The sequence below is a fragment of the Aspergillus caelatus genome, assembly GCF_009193585.1.
Source record: "Aspergillus caelatus strain CBS 763.97 unplaced genomic scaffold BDV27scaffold_12, whole genome shotgun sequence".
Taxonomy (NCBI): Eukaryota; Fungi; Ascomycota; class Eurotiomycetes; order Eurotiales; family Aspergillaceae; genus Aspergillus; species Aspergillus caelatus.
In genome coordinates, this window is record NW_022475275.1 from 81,019 (window position 1) to 101,322 (window position 20,304).

The 20,304-nt window shown below is 48.8% G+C and overlaps 6 protein-coding genes across 6 annotated transcripts; 2 read left to right on the forward strand and 4 right to left on the reverse strand.

Annotated features, from left to right (window-relative positions):
• The first annotated feature begins 1,793 nt into the window (after positions 1-1,793).
• BDV27DRAFT_120861 (putative C6 finger domain protein) lies at positions 1,794-5,030 on the forward strand. Its single transcript, XM_032065228.1, has 6 exons — positions 1,794-2,417; positions 2,488-2,600; positions 2,664-2,908; positions 2,966-3,152; positions 3,218-3,807; positions 3,868-5,030. Exons 1-6 carry the CDS (start codon positions 2,007-2,009, stop codon positions 4,734-4,736), a joined length of 2,415 nt encoding a protein of 804 aa, XP_031932473.1. The 5' UTR covers positions 1,794-2,006; the 3' UTR covers positions 4,737-5,030.
• Positions 5,031-7,852: 2,822 nt separating this feature from the next.
• Positions 7,853-11,095, forward strand: BDV27DRAFT_165578 (putative chromatin remodeling complex subunit (Rsc9)). The gene is made up of 3 exons (XM_032073970.1): positions 7,853-8,076; positions 8,146-8,475; positions 8,534-11,095. Exons 1-3 carry the CDS (start codon positions 8,043-8,045, stop codon positions 10,390-10,392), a joined length of 2,223 nt encoding a protein of 740 aa, XP_031932474.1. The 5' UTR covers positions 7,853-8,042; the 3' UTR covers positions 10,393-11,095.
• On the reverse strand, positions 11,094-13,447 carry BDV27DRAFT_165580 (Zn(II)2Cys6 transcription factor; the record flags this gene model as incomplete). Its single annotated transcript, XM_032073971.1, has 3 exons — positions 11,094-12,415; positions 12,483-12,959; positions 13,019-13,447. The coding sequence occupies 3 exons, from the start codon at positions 13,445-13,447 to the stop codon at positions 11,207-11,209; spliced, it is 2,115 nt and encodes a 704-aa protein (XP_031932475.1). The 3' UTR covers positions 11,094-11,206.
• A 376-nt stretch (positions 13,448-13,823) lies between these two features.
• Positions 13,824-16,441, reverse strand: BDV27DRAFT_120865 (stromal membrane-associated protein). Its single transcript, XM_032065229.1, has 5 exons — positions 16,216-16,441; positions 15,952-16,120; positions 15,848-15,892; positions 15,676-15,778; positions 13,824-15,622 (listed from the first exon to the last, which is right to left on the reverse strand). Exons 1-5 carry the CDS (start codon positions 16,322-16,324, stop codon positions 14,294-14,296), a joined length of 1,755 nt encoding a protein of 584 aa, XP_031932476.1. The 5' UTR covers positions 16,325-16,441; the 3' UTR covers positions 13,824-14,293.
• A 157-nt stretch (positions 16,442-16,598) lies between these two features.
• On the reverse strand, positions 16,599-17,800 carry BDV27DRAFT_120866 (peptide-methionine (R)-S-oxide reductase). The gene is made up of 2 exons (XM_032065230.1): positions 17,472-17,800; positions 16,599-17,411 (listed from the first exon to the last, which is right to left on the reverse strand). Exons 1-2 carry the CDS (start codon positions 17,740-17,742, stop codon positions 17,041-17,043), a joined length of 642 nt encoding a protein of 213 aa, XP_031932477.1. The 5' UTR covers positions 17,743-17,800; the 3' UTR covers positions 16,599-17,040.
• A 184-nt stretch (positions 17,801-17,984) lies between these two features.
• BDV27DRAFT_120867 (Smr domain protein) lies at positions 17,985-19,993 on the reverse strand. Its single transcript, XM_032065231.1, has 2 exons — positions 19,830-19,993; positions 17,985-19,735 (listed from the first exon to the last, which is right to left on the reverse strand). Exons 1-2 carry the CDS (start codon positions 19,857-19,859, stop codon positions 18,086-18,088), a joined length of 1,680 nt encoding a protein of 559 aa, XP_031932478.1. The 5' UTR covers positions 19,860-19,993; the 3' UTR covers positions 17,985-18,085.
• Between the last annotated feature and the right edge of the window lie 311 nt (positions 19,994-20,304).

Genomic DNA, 20,304 nt, shown 5'->3' on the forward strand with positions numbered 1-20,304 from the left:
TATGGTGCAACTTTAGCCGCCCACGGCAAGGGCAGACAGAAGAATTCGAGATAAGATGTACTCTATACTAAGGTCAAATCCTGTCAATAGTATTCATAATAGTGCGTGTCTCAGGTTTCACTCTCGAGCTCATAAAAATAGCCACAATCAGTCTCTGACATGGTCAATTAAGAAGGCCTCACAGCCCGGTGGATCTGTTTCAATCTACTGCGCGCCGGTCTGCCCCAGTCAACGGACCGTATCCGCATTGTGGAGGAGACTTGTAGTTACACTTACTTTCCTTGGCCTAGTTCAACATAGTTCAATGCGCAATCCGAGTCTATTGGAAAACAGATTTTTACAGTTGTATTTAGGCCTGATAAGGGAGGAAACGATACTGCTCAAGCGAGTGGGCTTATTCCACTGGCAGTCTAGGTTTGAAAGATACTGTGTTGAGGACGATGGGCAGCGGGTTGAGCGGGTTGAGCGGGTCTTAGTTGGCTCCTTCTGCAAACGGGGCCCCTAGAAATCAAGCTGTGTATAGTGATCCTTTGTGCGTAAACGATGGATCCACCGTTGATATCGAACATTGCCCGACTGACAGGTTTTGCGTACGGCTGGTAGTCAAAACTCAGGACCCCTTTGTGCCATGTGGAGTGCACCAGCTTCCTGGGACCAGCTGGGTTGCCACTCGGCGGTTTCAAAGTAATACATCCAAGATAACAACAGTCAACAACTGAGTCAAAGGAATGATACTTCATTCCTAGAAACCTAAATATGATAGTATATTGGTGTAACGTATATCTCATGTATTGACAAGCAAAGTTGACCCGAAATAGGATCAAGACGTTGACGAACTGCAAAAACAGTTTGTTTCAGGATTTAGCCCAAATCGCCTTCTGCTGCTGTCTAGGACAGTGTTATAGAGGAGGAGAACGAAGAAATATTAAGGGAATTAGTATGAGGTTAACTTGATATCCTTAAGCAATGTACTGTGTGTTGGCATAATGTGCTCAGCTTCATCAATACTGCACTCAAGAATGGAATAGAAGTATATGTGTAGTAGCTTTATGGGTTAATCAGGTTGGTAGACTGATAACACCAAAGGTCTGTGGCAGTTTCTCAATATACTGTCGTCTGGTCTGTGCTGAACTCTGTGAGGCTGTCCTAAGCCAGCGATTCAAGCTCCTGGTAAGAGATATCAACAAGCCAAAGTATTCCACAGACTATATAAGGCCATATTGCAAGGCATACTAAAGCTGCATTAGTATGCCTGTTGCATCGTCAGAGAGAGTTGGAGATGCGGTTGCTTACCGAGGACAGTAGGGACGATACTGTTAGCCTTCCCCATATATGACGCTATTTAATGTTACGAGCACATATAGGAACAGAAGCATAGTCTTCAAGAAACTCTAGAATGTAATAATGACACAAGGACATGGTGGTGATTGTGCTCGATCGACATCATCTGCAACGTTGGGTCGAAAGCGACGCCTTAAATGCTTCCTATACAAGACGGATGAGGTTAAAATCGAGGGAGGCGGTTATGATTCCCTGAGCTCAAGAAATCTCGCCCGAAACTACCAAAATGATAATTTCGCCCCATAGAAGCCCTTGACCTCCGATAATCTTCCGTTTGAGATGCGGTTTGGTCGAGTTCTGGGCCGGTGGGAAATAGTATTAATCCGTCGCTGGACGCAGAAACAAAAAGCCGGTCCTCCGCATCGGCGCGATCATCCAAGTATGAAACTATATTCTCGTCCCCGAGCCTTCATCAGATTCAGCGATCTTCATTTTCTGTAATTCAATCGCGCGATCATGTTTGCTGAGTCTTGCGAATTGCGCCGAGGGCAATCGGCACTAACCCCTTCAAAACTCCCCCCCGCCCAGGCAGTTTTAGCCTGTAAAACCTTGCCTGCTGTCCTCGCGTCTTCCGTCCTTCAACACTCTCCCTCTTACATCTCCCGGAGCGTCGCTCCAACGCCCACCCATACCTTTCCCGAGCGGTATTATCGTTTCTCGACACAATGAATTCCCGCGAGCATTCTGATATGCCTCCGACCGCTTCTTATCCGTCCCCCAACGCGGCGCAGATGGGTCAGGGCGCGATGCAGTACTACGCGAACCGCCAGTTGACAGCCGACGAGCTCTTATCCGCTGAGCTATCCCGCGAAACTTCCGGCCCCGGCCTCGCAGACGGTTCCAGCAATGGCGTTCACCATGGCCAATCGATGGTGCTGGGATCCTCGAACCCTGGTGGCGGTGATATGGGTCGTCCCTCGTCTCCGGACCAGCATCAACAGCAACATATGCTACAGTTCACCCCCAGCCAGCAAGTCGGTGTCGACCCAAATCACGACTTAAGTTACGGAGACCAGAGCGCGAGAAGAAAAAGATCGAAGATTTCTCGCGCCTGCGACGAATGCAGACGCAAGAAGGTACTTTCCATCTCCTGTTCGCCTCCAGACGCGACATTGTTTTCGATGACCTAACCGCGTGCTTTCCTAGGTTCGCTGTGATGCAAGCTCTGAATCCGGCGTGGAAACGTGCTCCAACTGTCGCCGACTTGGGGTTGTCTGTCAGTTCAGTCGTGTGCCCATGAAGCGTGGTCCCAGCAAAGGGTAAGATTCGCCCTCGTTGCCCTACTGATGATGCCGTCGCGTTCGACTGACGATATACGATAGTTACATCAAGGAACTTGCAGAGCGCCTTCACACCCTTGAGAGTCAAATGCAGCCTGCGATGGTTCATCCCGACATGCCTTATCAACCTATGAACGAAGTGTCGTCTCCAAGAGCTTATCAGGACTTCTCGCCACCAATGGACGCAGGCTCCATTGGGCGCAAGCGGACCTATTCTGTATTCGAAGGACTTCCAAGCTCCTCTTTCACACAGCCGCAGTTCAATTCTCGCTCTCAGAATGCTTTCGGTTCGTTTCCGTCAACCATGGTGTTTAGTCTTACCCTACTAACTATACAAGACACAGGAGAAACCTCAACCGATCCATACAACCCTTCCGCTGTGAGCGGTACAGCACCAAAGCCCGGCAACTTATTCTGGACGACGGGTAATGAGACTGAGCTGCCGCATGGACTAGAGATACCAGAAGTGCCTAAGCAAGCCATGGAAGAAGACATGACTCCCCTGGATGTGGATGAGGGATCCCTCAACGCGTAAGTTCACCATAGACTTGGCAATCCAAAGCTCCCCAAACAATACATACACTAACTACATACAGTTATTATCAAAAGATCCACCCCCTCTTCCCTATCTTGTCGCACTCCAAGGAACGCCTACTCGAGATTTTACACCAGTGCAGCCGTGAGGTGCAGGAGATTTTCCTTTACAGTTTGTACACTGTGACGCGCACCAACATGGATCGCGTTATAAGCACCTTCGAAAGGGTCACCTCATTTGATAATGCACAAGACCTTCTATTGTATTATACCCGGCAACCAGCTTTGGCCCGCCCGACAGGAGTTAATTTGATTTGGCTCCAGACCATGTTACTAATGATCCTCGATTGTGATTGCCGGGGACCAGACAACTTCGTTCTCAAGGACGGCGTGCCTAAGCATTCCCTAATCCAGTCGGCCAGCAAACTCGGCTCCGACCTGGCCAAGGGTCTTGGTCAGCTGAAAAGCAAGCGTTCTTCAGACCCAGACGTTGATTCAGAGGCAAATATTGTACGTCGCAATTGGGTAGCCTTGGCAATCCTGTCTCGCTGGCATGCCATCAGCGTAGCTGACCCAAGTATTCTTGGAACGTATGAAATTGGTGGTCGTGAGGATGAAAGAGTTGTTGGCCCAATTACCACTGGCATTGGATGTGAGTGAGATAATTATGTCTACGTTCGAATTATCATCTTGGCTAACTTAAAATGCATAGCGTACTCTACATTCCTTGTGGAAATGGTCACACTAGGCGCTATCGAGAACAATGTTTGCCAAACAAACACCGGCTTAGGCCGTATGGTTGGGGCAAACATGCTAGCGTCTCTTGAGCGTCTAACCCAAGTCGAGGATTTCCACAGATCGAATGAGACACTGGAAAATGCAACATCTCAAGGCTTCCTTGAGAGTCTACAAAACCAACTTGAGTGGACTATTCGTTTGCTGATCAAACGCCACATATATGTCTACAGTCCCTACGAAATAATTCATAGTGCTGTAGAACTCATCAATGAGATGCACAAGTCGAACACACAGTCCCGGCCTACAACGCCATTCGATCTTCACAGCTTAGCTTTAGCCTCTATGACTTTACTGGAAGCTACCGTCATTCCAGAGCATGCGAACGAGTGCTGGGATGCGTTGAAGAAGGTCGAGGAAATTCTTGACTACCGCGCGAAGCAGAGCGCTGAAGCGACCGAATTTAGTGATATCTTTGCCACTCCTGGCTGGGATTCTAAGATCCGTATTTTCTTAGAATGGAGACGAACCAAGTCCCAGGAGAGCCAGCTCCAGGATCCCGGCTTAGGCAAGAGCGGCTCTGCAGCCCCCCCAGTTATGGGCCCGAATGAACAACGGTCGCTTCAACACCTAGCAGATCTTGCTGTAGGTGCTGAAGGCACTGTGGCTGCCAATGCGGGATCTCCGCCCCCTGGGCTTTCGACTGAAAGCAACCTGAATGCCACCTCGCCGAATCTCACTTCTGTCTCGCAACCGCAAGGTCGCGTTGTGGTTGACTTTACTCTCCTCACCAAGGAGGGATATCTCAACGTCTTTTCGGGTTTGATCTACCGTCGGTCTCGCTGAGACGCGTTTGCTGACGCTGGTTGGAGGATTTCTTGGCTGATGGGAATATCCTGTCTCATGAAAATCTATCTCAGTTGTAACTTAGCTGCCTTGTAGTTTGCTTTCCCTTCTCCCCTATTTTTCTCGGAAAAAAAATAACCTCTTCTATCTCTTACGGCTAATGGTATCTAGCGGGCTTAGTGGTGATTTTGTATGTATTTATAACAAGTTGCCGGTGATATCTATTTCTTTCTAACATGCTATAGTTGGATTAACTTTGAGTAATGAATCGTTTGATTAAACTTTGCAAAAAAAAAAAAAAAAAAAAAGGTACGGATGTAGGATAACGCCAGCAAGGTTTGCATATGTAATAAATAAAGGTTCTTGCGACTATGCTATACAGACGTTGAACTCACACAAGTCCGGTGAAGCTCAGCCACCAGGGAAGTTGAAAGGGGACGAAGATTGTACAGGAAGCAAAGGAAAAATTACTTGCCCAATGCAAACCTTCTCCATATTCCTTCCACGTCCTCACAAAGCTGCAAAAAACCATCATCCTCGATGTTCCTGCAGATCCAGTTGTCCAGCTTCCGTGTCCTGTCAGCAGTCGGCGACGCCATATATACTGAGAGATCTGCTTCTGTGGGGGGCTTATGTTGGGGCTCCTGGCGACTGCTCTTAATAGTTGGGCGTTGATTCAGAAGAGGTGTATCCTGCTGGATTACAAGTGGAGACTGGTGAGTAGTTTCTGGTAGTATGTGTGGTGTTATGATTGGTTGTGTGAGATTATGTCTGTAGGAAACTTGACTATGGGTAAGTTTTTCTTGGCTCAGCTGTGACTGTGAAGATGGGCGGTATTTGAGTGTGATAACTCTTGAATTCTGCATCTTTTCTGTGGCTATATGTTTTAGAGGTAGTACCGGTGTGCTAAGGGTTGATTGTGTGGCTAACGGAGAGTTAGAATTAGCTGGGGAGAATAACACTAAGCACTTGTACAACAGATAGGACTTATGTGGTACCTGTATTAGGTATTGTCTTATATGCGTCTCCTGTCTGTGAGATGGTAGAAGGTCGTGGCAGCAATGTTGAACACGGTTTCTTTGCCGGCTGTTTGGTAAATGGCAGGTCTCTTTTCGGAGGTAAAAGCTGATTCAGAGCCTGAAAATCGTGGCATATTGTAGCTGTTGAGGGTATTGACGCGGCTCCAGTTGAGGTACCGTCGCTCGGTGTGTGAAGTAATGACTGTCTCATAGAGGCGGTAGCACTGATTGAATTGTGCCTTTGACTGACATTGGGTGCTGATTGACATGTAAAAGCAGTATACGAGGATGGGTTCAGGGTGCCTATAAGCCAGGTTAGGTGAATATACAGTCAATGTTCTTAAACCAGATTTGCAGCGGGTTACCGGGAGTTGGGTTTGTTGTCATCACCGGCAGACTGACTTCCCCTGAATATAGTGGGGAAGGTGGAATTCTCAGAGCAGGGATACCATTTAGTCTAGATAGTTTAGAAAAGGATCCCGCTGGATAAGGTGCAGGTGGCATGGGCGATTGTGATGAGGTCAATCTGCGAGTCACTGATATAGAGCCAGGACTTGACTCTGAGAAAGGGCACTTGATATCACTGAGTATGGAAAGCGCACTGTAAAAGTCACGCTCTAAGGAGAACTTGATCTGGAAACGACGAATCTGCAATATATTAGATATAGGGCCCTGAGCCATCGTATGTCTGTCAAACGAACATATCCATTCCCTCCTGGATATTTAACCGCAAGGCATGGCAGCTTCACGACGACAGCGAAAATTGGCCTTGTTTGGCCATGTTGACTCGACTGAGGCTGGTCCATAGCATCTCTCAAAAGGTGTGTGATATCAATATTCTCCTAAAGGAGTGGTTGTATTAATATTAGCAATGTCTACGACAATATACAATATGACTCCAGTTCTTACAAGCATGTCATGGTCACGCATGACCTTCAGCAATACCCTGCTATAGAGAGGTGCAGGCATTGCGTGCCTTTCAAAAATGCAGACAATATCACCGTTTCCGATTATATGACTCCAATTAAAAGGACCCCTGTGGCTAATTGAAGTAGTTGTATAAGAAAATTTCGCCAAAGATAAACAGGCGAGCTGTGTGCCCTCTTGGGACCGTTGAGTAGGGCGATACATACTAGGATAATACTATATATGAGGAACAAAGACCTGTGAAACATGACAATTGAATATGGCTTGGAGCGCAGAGGTAGCCTTGGGGCTAGACTAAGGTGAATGCTAGAGTACTTGGTAGAAGTAGATCACCTGAACTGTACTGTGTAGATGACAGGTGACTTAAGGAGGAGCAGCCAATCATTCGAAACGGTCCCAGCATACAATGGAACTACTAAGTACTAGTATTGATCACCATTAAGCTCAGTAACACAAAAGCTTTATGGTGGAGAAGTTTTATCGTAAGGAAAAACTAAAGTGAATGTTGCCACATCTTAAATAGCGCTCCACTAAAACTATCCGGTAGAGTGATATGACATCTGGGGCGTGCATCAAGCGATTAGATTGTAGATCCGGGGAAGATTAGTTTCTGCCTTGGTAACAAGGCTTGAGGTAATGACTCAGCAAGGCAAACATGACAAACATACCGGAAACGGAAGTACAGATAGTCCGGGAACGCGCCTGAGGCCTGCCTTCCTGGCTGTTGGCTGCTGCGCGGACTTTTGTCTGAAATGGTAGGACGGATCGCAGGATCAGCGATCAGGTTGCGTTCACGAAGCCCACCAAGGGCCACAACTTAAGCATTGACGTTCGGATTTCAATTATTCCTGTCGCCGATTGTTTCCATTACCCGCGCAGGGTCGTCGCACCACTTTCCTCAATACTCTGTGACGCGGACTTGTGTTTTCGTGCCGCAATCGCATCCTCTTTCCTTCGACAGAGAGTGCTTTCCCGATAGCTTTGAAACGCGCTCAAAAGCCACGACTTCACGCAAAGCGTAGACCTGTTCGAGCTCGACAGTCGATCCTGTCTCTACAGAAGGACATTATACTACCCCTCGTTCGCAACCGGATCCCCGGCTTGAAAAGGAAAAGCGAAAAGGCACGATCAAACGCCTACGATCGATTTGCGCGTTCTACTGCGTTCTACTATACCCAAACACAGGACGAAGACCGAGATTCTGGAGTCAACAAGAAGTTGCCCGACAACTACTGCTCCCAAGTCGTGTGAGTTTGGCTTTGGGTTCTCAAAGGGAGCTCAGTAAAGAGGAAAGCTCCAGTATTGGAACTTATTTAGGTAACCCTTCACTCAGCTGCGACTAGGTTGGGTCTAGTTGAAAATGAGTACTGCTACACCACGCACGTCCCTGCGTGGTAAGTGATGCCTTTCTCCTTTAATGAGACTACCTTTGCAATCGTTGAACTTGTGTTGACTGTCAGTAGAGGGCTTGCGGCAAGCCCCAAAAGCCAACCAACCCTTCATCCCAGATACTGCGCCAGTTAGACGCTCACACATGCACGCACACCCACAATCCCCACAACCAGTATCAATGTCACAGACTCACGCCAACTCCGTCGGCTCAAATAGCCCTCATCCCACAGTCGATAGTTGGGAAGGGAGGGAGCAAAAGGTTCCGATGTCCACACGTGAGGTAGCCACGCCTGGAAACAGGCCTGGCCTATTTATTGGCCTTAACGACAGAGGAAAGTCAGCGAAGCAACCTGATTTTTACGATCCATATTTTCCCCTCAGATACTTGGAGGTACCGAAGTGTACGTGGGCTCGTGCTATACCTTCTAAGCTTTGTAGGCATGACTGACACTTTTCTAGCGGATCATATCTACAAAAGGGCCCATTATGGCCTGCAATCAGGAATATCGGATGAGGTTGATTTCGCGCTGTACCATCTTGTGCAGATCTCCAACCAGAGATGGGATAAATTCAAGTTTGAGGGTTTTCCGCTGCTTGCGGAGACCCTGATGGAGAAAGCTATAGATATATCCATCCTTTGCACTGGCGTGAAATGGGAACTTCAGTATGATTTTCGACAACCCACCGACCGTGTCAATGTGTTGAACTCGCTACATGGCACACGAGATATTTTGGAGAAGATCAAACAGATACCTGTAACATTACCAGACGACACTCTTGAGACCTACGAGTTCAATCACCGTCTTCGAAATGTTAAGGAGGCCACATTGGTTCTTCGGAATATGGTTTTGTTGAAAGAAAACGCTTTTTACGTATCGCGTTACGCCAAAGGACTACTGAGGGACTTTCTGGTCATTCTGATTAACCTACCTAACCAGCCACGTCTGAACGAAATCAAGAATGACGCGTTGGATATTGCGGAGGAAGTTACGAAGTTCATGAGGACTGACCCTGAAGATCCACTCTGGATTTCCTTGCTCGGCTGTCTCGAGTCACCAGACCGTGCTCACGTTATTCGTGCACTCTGGGCTCTTACTCATTTTTCAACGGAACTAGATGACCAGGAGGCAAACCGGGCAATGGAACGTGTACCAAAAGCTACCCTGCAACAGTTGTACTTCCATACACTCCTTGACCAGGATAGAGATATCCTGAGCGGCGCACTGGACTTCTGGTATCAGTATACACTTTCTCGGGAGAACATTGAGAATTTGATCGATATTTTCAACCTTCCTATTGTTTTTGCGCCGCGCATGATCGCCTTATTAACGCACGATGCGCGACCCAGCAAGAAGGAAACGGTTTTGCAAGAGGAGAAAGTGGCACCGCCCCCTTCGGAAATTCCTCGTGTCCCCCCGGAGCTCTTGAAAGACCTAATGGAGCTGTCTGAACCTGAGCGCAGCTCCCGATGGTTGCGTTGTTGCTTCGTCGAAGATGCTGATTGTGAGATCACGCAGATCGCCCTATGGCAAGCGTATCAAAGCCGATTCGCAGACCCTCGGGTTCCTGGCGGGGGTGTTCTACCGGCGGCCGAGTTCATCAAGAATGTCAGCACAACCTTCACAAACGCACAAGCACAGGTCATCAACGGACCCGGTGCAACTACCAGGTTCATCATCAAGGGTATCAGACCTCTGGAGACTGCCTACACTTTCCAAGGCTTCCCTTACTTGTTCTGCAAGTGGACAGACAATTCGAAACCATCTAAAACATGCCAACGCGCCTTTAAAACCCCTACAGATCTTCGCAATCATGTTTTCTCAGATCATATGAACCTTGCCACAAGTGGTGAGGCGCCAGGTCACTATAATCTGGACAAAGCCGAGTCACCAATACACACTTGCCTTTGGGACAACTGTACTAAATTCCGCTCGTCTGGCCCCAGTGCTAACACTGCTATGGTGGCAGGCCATGTTTCTTCACATTTGCCCGAAGAGCGACCTGCAGATGCTGAGGCACCGTCGTCAAAACGCCCTGTACTCCAGGAACGTATCGTTCGTAAATGGTTCTACCTTGACACGCCCGTCAATGAGCGAGGAGAACCCGTTGGAGTGGCGTACAAGGCTGCATTGGTCCTGCGCAACCTTGCAAGGAATCTACCGGACCGAGTCGCACAGCAATACGACGGCCTATCATGGAAGAAGGCCGTATTCCTAAGCCATCGTCCAAGGATCGTCGAGATTTGGGACCGTAACCGGTCACTACGCAAGGAACTCACCGAGTTAATTATGATCCTAGAAAGAGAGGAATATTACTAAATCCAACAGAAAAAAAGAAGAAAGAAAAATCAACAAGGAATTCCATTGACCAGTCAGAGCTTCTCTTTAAAGTACTACCTATTTACTTACTAAATGAGCTCTCTCGGCACTCTTTGAATTCCACTCTCTATTTGTCGTCCTCCGGTCCCCCCTCTTTTTTTCCCTTTACATTATCCTTCTGCTATCTGTTGTACAAATACCCTGCATTTCCTCTGATATCTCTATTTCAATATTATTATTAACTCGGATAACGAGTCTTTTTCTTGTTTTCCCATCCCTATCCATGTTCACGTGCACTTGTTGCTACTTTCACAGCCACGAACGGATGTATCGGGCTCGTGCGAAAGCGCGGTGGAGTTGGGTTCTATTTCTTGTCTAAGAGATCAGAGATGAATCTGTTAATGTCGGAAGGGCTAATGTAACTTGACTCTACATGGCGTCTGGGTTATGAGGTAGAAATGGTGAATGGCCGCTATCCCTTTTTTGTTCGCTTATTGTGACACATTATCTTCTTTCCATAAATGGTTTCTTTTACCCTCGGTGGTGGTGCATTTGCTCTACCTTCCATCGTTGACTTGTGTACTATATGGAGTGGGTACGTAGCTGAGTGGGAAATTTAAACCCCTGTCTGCTAGATGGCGGGTTTGTTCGGTTGTGTTGACTCCTAGGGATGCTTGTATAACCCATAGTTTAGTCTGACGGGCGTTTCTAGACATTTACAATTGAATACATGAATTCGAGTATATCTATCGTCCCGTAATGTCATTGGGTAACCGGCTTCACAGCTAAGGTCGGACAACCAAGCCGTTGCGGATTAATGGGATAGCAGGGTATAGTCCATAGTTCCATACACGTCCTCAATAAAGTTTTCATAGTTCAGCCAAGACATCTCGTTCGTAGCTACCGGGCACCCAAAATCCACCGCATCCCAGACACTCGGCCAGGGACCAAGCCCAACGGTCTCTGGAAGTGTCACAATAGAGGCAGCCTCAGTATAAGTGCCCGCACCTGGAATAATATCCCCCGACAATGCCATGGAGGGTTGCGTACTCGTCTGAGAGCAAACCGGCACTTGTAAGGGAGTCGCAGTTCCAGAAAACTGCGTCGGGTATGAGACGACATTCGATGCCGCCAATAGTTCGTTTCGTCTTGCTTCTGCCTGCGCCATGATTTTCTCCATTGGTTTCCAGATCATCCCTCTACGCGAGTCGGCTATCAGGTCACCCAGCTTCTCGTACGCTTCTCGGACAGGGCCCCAGAAACTTTCCATTAAGGAGTGGTCCTCGCAGACGCACAGTTCGGCAATGGCTACGGCCAGTGAATGCCACGGGACGAACATGAATTCGCACCATCGCCATGACTGGCCTCTTGGGTCGCTGCGGATGGTTTTTGACTTCTTCAGGACGTCGACGGCTATTTGGAGGAGACGGTCTCCGCGGACGCGGGGAGGGATGAAGTTCGCGTTCCGTTGTAAGGGCCGGAGGACGATTAGTTGTAAGGAGGCGCTTATGATCTCGGCTACTTGTCTCGTGTACCAATGGAATGGGATTTTGTCGGGTTGGGAGTTCTGGAGTAGCTTTGAAGCCGTCTCTTGGAATTCGAGTACGAGCTGGTGACGTTTGTTGACGCAACTCACGGTTTTGTCGATGAAGTCTGAGAAATTGAGCAGCCGAACTGTGCTTTGCGCTTTCAGGGTCATCATTGCGAAGGTCATGTCTGTGAAATCTTCGGAGTCTTGGATTGGGCCATTCATGCCGAAACTTATGTCGCAATCATTGACGTTTGAGGGTGGGTTTGACTCCACCCATTTTGCTTGCATCATGGGCCCCGATGCGCGCTCTAAGGAGCACTGTATATCGAGAAGGCCAATGTAGGTCCATAGACGTCGACGCAGCTCGCGTTCAAATGGTCGTACTGGAAACGGTAGCTCGGGGAGGTGAAGTAAAAGTGCTTGGGCAATACGGAGGGCCATGCTCATCATAGTCCAGACCCGTCGACTCGAGTCTTGAGACCGCGAAGCTAGCTGAATTCGCCATATCGTTGGAAAGATTTCTCTAAGAATTGGAATAGTAGGTAGCATGAGCACTTACCAGAAACAAAACAAAAGCTTGCAGGATAGTCAAGTCGTTACTGGTCATGAAGTCCGCTTTTGCTAAGGCTGATTCTGACTCTTGCTGATACCGTGCCACTAGCCAGCCTTTGTTACAATCAAGTAACTTTTTACTCTCATCTTCCGTAATGCTACATGCTGCAGCAAAGTAGATTGCAGAAGAGAGTGTGGCCGGAGCCATATGTCCCGGCTCATAGTCGAGGTAGGGTTTGCCATCGAGTAGAAACGCTTTGAGTGAGGGGGCATGTAGTATTTTGAAGGCCGGATCAACTTTCTCCAGAAAGATTTGAACTAGGGCTTTCTCAGCCTGTATAGTGAGAGCTGGCTCTCTAGTGGCCATTGACGAACCAAGTTCCCTTGGTGTTGCAAGAAGCTCCCTAAATTTCATAGCATCACTGTTGGAAGTACGGCCCTCACTGGTTGAGCCATAACTCTTAGTACCACGTATATCGTGTATCTGTTATCATGCCATTAGAGATATGTTTGCTGAATAAAGTCCAAATAGAGACATTCTACCTCTTTTAGAATGTTCGCCCAAAGCGAATTCTCCGTCCCAGGCTCGTACTTATTCACTTGCTTGTTGGCAGGAGCTTGATCTGAACTACCCGAGCTACTAGAACCGATCTGTGTGGCAATTGTGCCATCCTCATGCTCTGTCAATTCTCGAAGTAGCTCCTCAAGTCTATCCACACGCTCTTTCAAGCCTGTGTCCTGTCCAGAAGCATTCTTCCCTGTTACCCTGCCAGACCGGCCTCGCGGCAGTCGCGCCCGTTCAACAGGGACACATGTAGCGCCAAAACGCTGGCAATTTGTGCAGGGGTTAAGCTTGTCACATTTTACCTTCCGTTGGCGACACAATTCGCAGCTTAGCCGGACCCTGGGCGTAGACGTCACAGGCTGGGACAGCTCCTTCCCTGTCGATATCGGCCTGCGATAATCCGCCATCACGGGATCAAAACGCTATTCAGCATGCGAGTTAGTAAAATTACTATAATTAAGTAAAATCAGTGGGAATAAGTCATACAGTTGTATAACATTAGTTAGCAAAAGGGCCCTTTCAATCGTATGATTTTAGACGAGTATGTGCACCGTCAAGGGTTGGCCGTGGTCAATATTAGCTTGTTGAGGCATTGTTAGATTAAGGTAACGAGATATGGTGCATTTGCCAATACTCCGTACTCACTCGGAGTAATTATTGCATATCTATAGGAAGGTTTCGCCGCCTTGCATTGGATCAATAACCATTGCGATATATAAGCCCGCCGAGATTCTAAAGTGGAGATCTTTAGCCAGGAGAAATGGTTTAATGAAATAAAGTTAGGTATCAAATACGAAGTACATCAAATCGTAACTTCGGTCCGACTCCGCGCCGCTTCTCCCCCAACCAACATATCTGCTGAGATCAACAAAGATACTCATTTCCCTTACACCCAAGAAATGTTAAGATATTAGTGCCATTCATAATAACCAGTGACATCCTGAACGTCATGAAAACACCCTTAGGGGCCATTATGACCCATTGCTACAAAACATTTTGTCCAGAAAAACCGCCCATTTTTACAGCCCTAACTCCATGTCCCAAGTCGTGATCAGATGAAAGCAGGTCGCAGTGTCGCATAGGAAAAATAAAGTAAGACGGGGCATCTAGAAGTTCAAATGCAGAAAGGGAAGACGTGAAGGGCGTAAGATGAATGACATAAAAAAAGAATAAGAAATAAATTGCGATCTGGCGCTGAGGTCTAACATAACACCATGTATGTGCATCTCTGGGTCAACACAGGAGGGGAACAACTACTCCCATACATTAGAAAATAAATCATCAGCCCCGCTAAACCCGCCTGCCGGTTTAGATGGAACGCTCATATTACTCGTAGTGGCTGCCGTCGTGGATGAGATAGGTGCCGCACTGGTCCAGCCTCCGAAATCTTCGTCTGCAGCCACTGCCGGTGCTTGCTTCGAACCTCCGGATGGAGAGGCCGGGGCGCCCCAGCCGGCCCCGATGTCATTGGCAGTCAGGGTATCGGGAACCTTCATTATCGACGAACCCGAGGGCTCAGCAGCTGGCGCAGGATCTGGAGTGCTCCAGGCGTTACCTCCTCCCCAAGGATCTATGCTTGCTGGGAGTGCGCTTGCGATAGATGTTGTTGTGGCGGACATGCTAGGTTTTGGCGCTGCAGAGACCGGAGCGGGCACAGGGGGGTTAAGGTTGAAAGCGGCCTTCAGTTCTTGCTGCGGCGAAGTTGCTGTCGGGGCTGGCGGGGAAGATACCTTGGACGGAGCAACGGGAGCAGGGGATGACAGTCCAAAGAGATCATTAGATAATAATGAAGATGGTGGTGGTGGATTCGGCTTAGATGGCGGAGGAGACGCGAAACTGGTGAATCCTGAATCGAACCCACTGGAAGAAATCGATGTAGTACGGGACTGAGGCTTCGCTGCAGGAATAGTGGGAGAGGTAAGACTGTCGAACAAACTACCCCCACCACTGCCGGCAGACGCCGTAGGGGAAGAGACCTTCGGAGCTGCAGGAGTGGACTTCTTGGTGGCGAAGCTTGTGAGATTAGCAAATGGAGATGGCTTTTCCGCTGGTTTTTGAGGTGGCGGAGAAGTAGTTGATGGGAAGCTAAGTCCACTAAAGGCATCCGTGAGACCACCCAGGTTAGAAGATGGTGAAGCTGATGGCGGCGCGGGAGACGCCAGGTCTCCGAAATCTCCAAACGAAGAAGTGCGCCCATGCTGGGCTGGGGCTGGCTGAGGCTTTGAATAAAGAGATAGGATAGATTGCTTCAAATCGGGCCTAGAAATGCCAGTGGAGCCACCAGGGGTAGACGCCGTGCTGGACGGGCGACTGTTGGTGGCTGGCTGAGCGCTGCCAAAAAAATCAAGGCCGAGCAGGGAGTCCCCTGGGCGTGTTGGCTTGGGAGCAGACTGAGGCTGCTTCGGCGCGGCTCGTGGTGTAGGGTCCGTGGTGCTAGGACGGGCTGGGGGAGCAATATCATCGTCAGCGAAGAGGTCGATCGATGCTTGCTGGCGATGCGCCGCCGGTGGTTGACTAGACGCCGCCACTCGTTGAGATGCGGAACGCTCGATCTTTGCCTTTTCCTGGACAACCGCAAGGGGCTTCAGAATATAATCAGTCATCACCGACTACAGGAAGATGCCAAGAATCTTACCACATCGTCATCACCATCATCTAGCGTGGAAGGATCGGGCATCGGGCCGTCCATAATCCAGCGCTTGGATTCATACTTGGTCCGAATGAAGTTCTCGATTTTCCTAGACCCAATCCTCGTCAGCAACAAATTTCTAGCCAGCCATCCATATCATCTCGGCGAATCCACTCACGCTTCCGACGGGACATGACCGGGCGCCAGTTTCGCCTCCCAATATCTGCCCAAACCATCAGCACGCTTGTTCTCGCAAAATACAATGCCTAGTCGGAGACGAACTTGTTCGCTCTTGCATTGCCCCATCTCACCACGCTCTGAAGTTGTTCATCGGTCCAGGAGTCAAGATCCACGGATTTCACCCGGCTGATATGTGTGCCCATGCCTCTATGAATACCCGAGCAACGGATGCAGATAAATATGCCGAGGTTCCAGGACGCCCATCGTGGATCTAATGAGGTAATTGTCAGCTAAGCAATCCATTGTTTCCGGCCGCATGTAGATATAAAGTATTTCAAGGCGTACGGCGAATTCCGGGGTACTAACGCTTGTTGCGCTTGCAATCGGCACATATTTTGTTGTGTTCGAGTTTCAGCAGAGCCTTAATAGTCTGCTGGTTCTGAGCAGCCTGACCCGGTGTCGCACGTCGAGACATCACAGTAGGAAATGCAGTGCACTCAGGAAGCCGAGAAGGTCTAAGGGGAGGCGAATGGAGAGAAGGATGGTTGAAACACGGGGACAATCTCCCGTCAGGTGGCGGATGCGGTGTTTGAGAGCCTCAGGCTCCAATCAATGTGGATGCCCGATTGGGTGGGGGACACGTGCCGGGTGTGCAGTTCATTGAATGCATTCAATTAACCATGGTCTATTGAATGATAGCTTGAGTATATCCTTCCAGCTTAGCATTAAGTTTGTAACGCTTGGTTGTGGTCTCGCCTTAGCAGCCTCATCCGATGATGCTACTTTCCCGTCGCATTTGATCACATTTATTACAATCGCATTCATCGCTCTTCCTGATCTATATATCATGATCTATATATCCGGGCAGTGTCATGACTGCCCCACTCTGAAAAAGAAGCTCCAAGTTCCTATCAGAAGACCTCGACCAAGAGAGAAATAAAAATCTAGACAGACTTAAAGTGGATATGTGAACTGAGTCTGATGATTATTGTTAAAGCCAACACTCACTCATTGATAATTATACGTACCTACATACATTCTTAAAGCTCCGACAACAACACCCTCTCTAATTTTAAAACCGGCAGCGCAGTATACCCCCCAGAGCCAAACCAGCTCAATAAATATACACCTACCCACGCCTACCACAGTACTACCAAGATACACCTAGAAATCAATCAACCCAGTCCCCAATTACGCCTTCGCCTTCACACCCTCTTCCCCCTCCTGAAACCTCAGACTAACACTATTAACACAGTGCCTCTCATCCGTCGGCGTCGGAAACCCCTCCCCCTTAAAAACATGCCCCAGATGACCCCCACAGTTGCTGCACACGATCTCCGTCCGCTGCATCCCAAAAGTATTGTCCGTATGCCTCGTCACAGCACCAGGGATAGAATCAAAATATGCGGGCCAGCCGCAGCCGGACTTGAATTTGTGTGTCGCTTTGTATAGCGGGGCATTGCACCCTGCACAGTTATACACACCTTCGGAGGGATAATGGGAGTCGTACTCGCCAGTGCCGGGACGCTCGGTGCCCTTTTCACGGAGAATGCGAAATTGTTCTACAATTGTTGGGGGCTGGTGTTAAATGGGGGTTTGTTGAGTGGGATTCTGGGACGAACCTGGGCTTAGGACGGCGCGCCAATCTTCGGCGCTGCGCTGGTCGGGGTAGGACATGTTGTTATTGTTGTCAGTTTCGGGTTTAGCGGTTGTCGTGAAGAAAGAGCTTAGGAATGGGAGGAATCCTGGGGCGGCTTTGAGTGTAGTGGGTTTTGAGATTGGGAAGGATGGATTGCTCGGATGTTGAGAGGTGGCTTTCGTGATGAGGGGTGTGGGCCGGTATTTGAAGGAGGTGACAGTGCGGAGGACTGTGGAGAAGCGTTGGATGCGCATTAGGTTCGTAATTGTGGAATAGAGAGTCAAAGTTGCGCAAGATAGTTGAAAGTGTAGAAGAATTTAACCACTTATAACTAGAGATGTCGATGTACTTCTCCGATTTGGCTAAGCATTTACGTCATAAATCCCGATTGCGGAGTAAATTAAGTGTATATCGAGTTAAGGAGTTTTACAAGGCTCATCCTATGGCAAATTCATCCAAGATAACGCTTCTTATACATCGTATAAGGCCCGATAGAGTTCACTGTACAAAATTCACAATATCAAATATCTACTCCAAATGCATGACTAGATCATCAAACAATGCAAAAAGGGTATCTCAGCAAATGAAGCTCAAGGTTCAGTGACGTCGCACCACACCTACAACAGTCAAGACTCCCTCGCCTACTTCCACTCTCCAGCCTTCACGAGCCAGCATTTTGCCCACAGCAGGGCCCAGGCGCGATGTCCCATCATGACTATGTCGCCCGAGTCCAGTGATGATGCGATATCCAGACCGGGCTATTTCACCACCGCGCACGTATTTGGCGTCCCCGAAAGACTCCCACCAATCTGAAACCCGTTCACTGGCGATGCGAACGGCATCTTGCACTGAGACCCCGTGAAGATCTAGCATATTGTGCGTGGACTGCGAATCTACGAGGGCATCTGCAGCTTCGGCTGCATCTCGCTTTGCCCGCTCTAGATGATCTCGTCCGACTGCAGAGTAATAAGCAGCTGCACCCCCCATCAGGCGATCGGACTTGCCGCGACGATATGCCGCCGAGGCTTTGGCGAGTGCTTCCGAACTGGCGGCAAAATGAGCCCCTGCGGAACTTCTTACACGGTCATAATCTCGAATGACCCGCGGCTCATTCCGTCGCCTAGGCGTCTCTACCTCGACATCGACTGGCGGCGGTGAAGTAGTGAATTTAATCAATTCAGACACTGATGGGGTTACTGGCCCTGTCACCATTGCAGCTGCCAATTCACTAGCGGCCGAGACAGAACTCCTCGTAATTTTAAGTAGACCTGCGAACGTCGTAGGCGGAATAGAAGGAAGCTCTTGGATCAGTTCGGCAACTTGTGCCTCTATAACTGTATCTTGACTTATGGCCCGCTCATCTTTCGGTGCATGTGTCTCTGCCAGGGACCGAATAGTCGCTGTTAAAGAAGCACCATTAGCATGGTAGGTGGATGTGACCATTTCCTTCTTCAGGACAGGGGAAGTCCTGGAGTGAATAAACTCAATATCCCTCTGCGCCGCATCCCACTTATTAACAGTACAGGGTTCATCCTGCAAGCAGTAGCCTGCCTCAGTATCCAAGGGGGATGAGCGTTCATAGATACAGCCGCTCTTGGCTTTCCCTTTGCGTTTGCGGTTCTTCTTTCGCCCGGTTTCCCCATTCGGGCCATCTTGAAACCCGTCTATGCCTTTAGGGATAGCGACCTTATCCCCGTCCTCAATTGAAGGTTGCTCGGAGAAGAAAGTGAGATTAAGCAGGACATCCATTGAGCGATCCACATCCCCATTAGACTTCCGCAGTGCATGCTGGATGGTGAATTTATCGACGGAGGGGAACATTTCTGACAAGTAGCCAATCTTATCCTCCTCGGTTGCACCCGATAGACAAAGGGATCCATCTGCGCTAATAGTATAGGATACGCGTTGAGATATGCTCTTACCATTGTGCGAACCTTTGTCGCCTACGCTGAAGGAGGACAACTCCGATGCCAAGCTCGTTATGTCTGTTTCGCGCGATCGCACAGTTCCGTTTTGCGACACGCTGTGTTCCGACGGTATCCCTTCTGAATCAACACCACTTGCGCCCAGGCCGCTCGTACCAGACGGATCAAAAGGAAGGTCTTCCTGTTCCCACGCAGATAGCTTGAGGGTGTCGAGGGTTTCGCGAAGCTGCTGGAGCTGAGCCGAATCAGAGAGATCATAGTCGCAGGCGATAGCTGTAAATAATGCTGGGTCAAGAGGCGGACAATAGTCCTTTTCCAATTCCTAAAGAAGTAGAGACAAGCCAAGCAATCAGCTACCAGAGTCCCGAATTGAGTCATACATCTCCACGGTGGACGCGAAGGGTACAAGAACTGACTCTTAGCTGGTTATCGGCTTGGTCAACCATCTTCAAAGTCACTAGCAATATGTCGGAGATGTATTAGGGGTCTTTTAAGCATGCCTCTGAGGCTCAGGAAACTCCAGTACTTGGGCAAGGAATCAGGGTCTTGCGAATACACAAATTGCTGTAGTGGAAATGGGGGGAAATTGTGTTTGCGATCGAAATCGAGGATGTGGGGGAGAGTGGGAAATAACGCGCCAATCATCGATGACATAATGATCTGGCAAACAATATTGGGAAAATATTGGCCAAGACCTGACAACCTGATCGGAGTCATACAAATCACCAACCTCGTCACGTGGAGTATCAGCTATCAGTTATGGATTCTCAGAGAGAAGCCTGACAAGCAACAGTCCAGTGTATAGTTTCATCGATCTAACCATCAAATTCAATCGTCGCATCCCTACGATAACCCTGAAACACAAGGCTACTAGCCTTCCTTTCTCCATTA

What these genes read in the sequence shown, in the direction of transcription:
- BDV27DRAFT_120865 (XM_032065229.1), bottom strand. Translation starts at nt 16,324, where the DNA reads ATGTCTCGACGTGCGACACCGGGTCAGGCTGCTCAGAACCAGCAGACT. An exon ending in CGATTGCAAGCGCAACAAGC is followed by an intron (nt 16,121 to 16,215) that starts GTTAGTACCCCG and finishes TTACCTCATTAG; the next exon opens with ATCCACGATGGGCGTCCTGG. An exon ending in ATGATGGTGATGACGATGTG is followed by an intron (nt 15,623 to 15,675) that starts GTAAGATTCTTG and finishes TATATTCTGAAG; the next exon opens with CCCCTTGCGGTTGTCCAGGA.
- BDV27DRAFT_120866 (XM_032065230.1), bottom strand. Translation starts at nt 17,742, where the DNA reads ATGCGCATCCAACGCTTCTCCACAGTCCTCCGCACTGTCACCTCCTTC. An exon ending in GCGCGCCGTCCTAAGCCCAG is followed by an intron (nt 17,412 to 17,471) that starts GTTCGTCCCAGA and finishes CAACAATTGTAG; the next exon opens with AACAATTTCGCATTCTCCGT.
- BDV27DRAFT_120867 (XM_032065231.1), bottom strand. Translation starts at nt 19,859, where the DNA reads ATGGTTGACCAAGCCGATAACCAGCTAAGA. An exon ending in AAGCCGATAACCAGCTAAGA is followed by an intron (nt 19,736 to 19,829) that starts GTCAGTTCTTGT and finishes CTACTTCTTTAG; the next exon opens with GAATTGGAAAAGGACTATTG.
- BDV27DRAFT_165578 (XM_032073970.1), top strand. Translation starts at nt 8,043, where the DNA reads ATGAGTACTGCTACACCACGCACGTCCCTGCGTG. An exon ending in ACCACGCACGTCCCTGCGTG is followed by an intron (nt 8,077 to 8,145) that starts GTAAGTGATGCC and finishes GACTGTCAGTAG; the next exon opens with AGGGCTTGCGGCAAGCCCCA. An exon ending in ATACTTGGAGGTACCGAAGT is followed by an intron (nt 8,476 to 8,533) that starts GTACGTGGGCTC and finishes ACACTTTTCTAG; the next exon opens with CGGATCATATCTACAAAAGG.
- BDV27DRAFT_120861 (XM_032065228.1), top strand. Translation starts at nt 2,007, where the DNA reads ATGAATTCCCGCGAGCATTCTGATATGCCTCCGACCGCTTCTTATCCG. An exon ending in ACGAATGCAGACGCAAGAAG is followed by an intron (nt 2,418 to 2,487) that starts GTACTTTCCATC and finishes GTGCTTTCCTAG; the next exon opens with GTTCGCTGTGATGCAAGCTC. An exon ending in GATGAGGGATCCCTCAACGC is followed by an intron (nt 3,153 to 3,217) that starts GTAAGTTCACCA and finishes AACTACATACAG; the next exon opens with TTATTATCAAAAGATCCACC.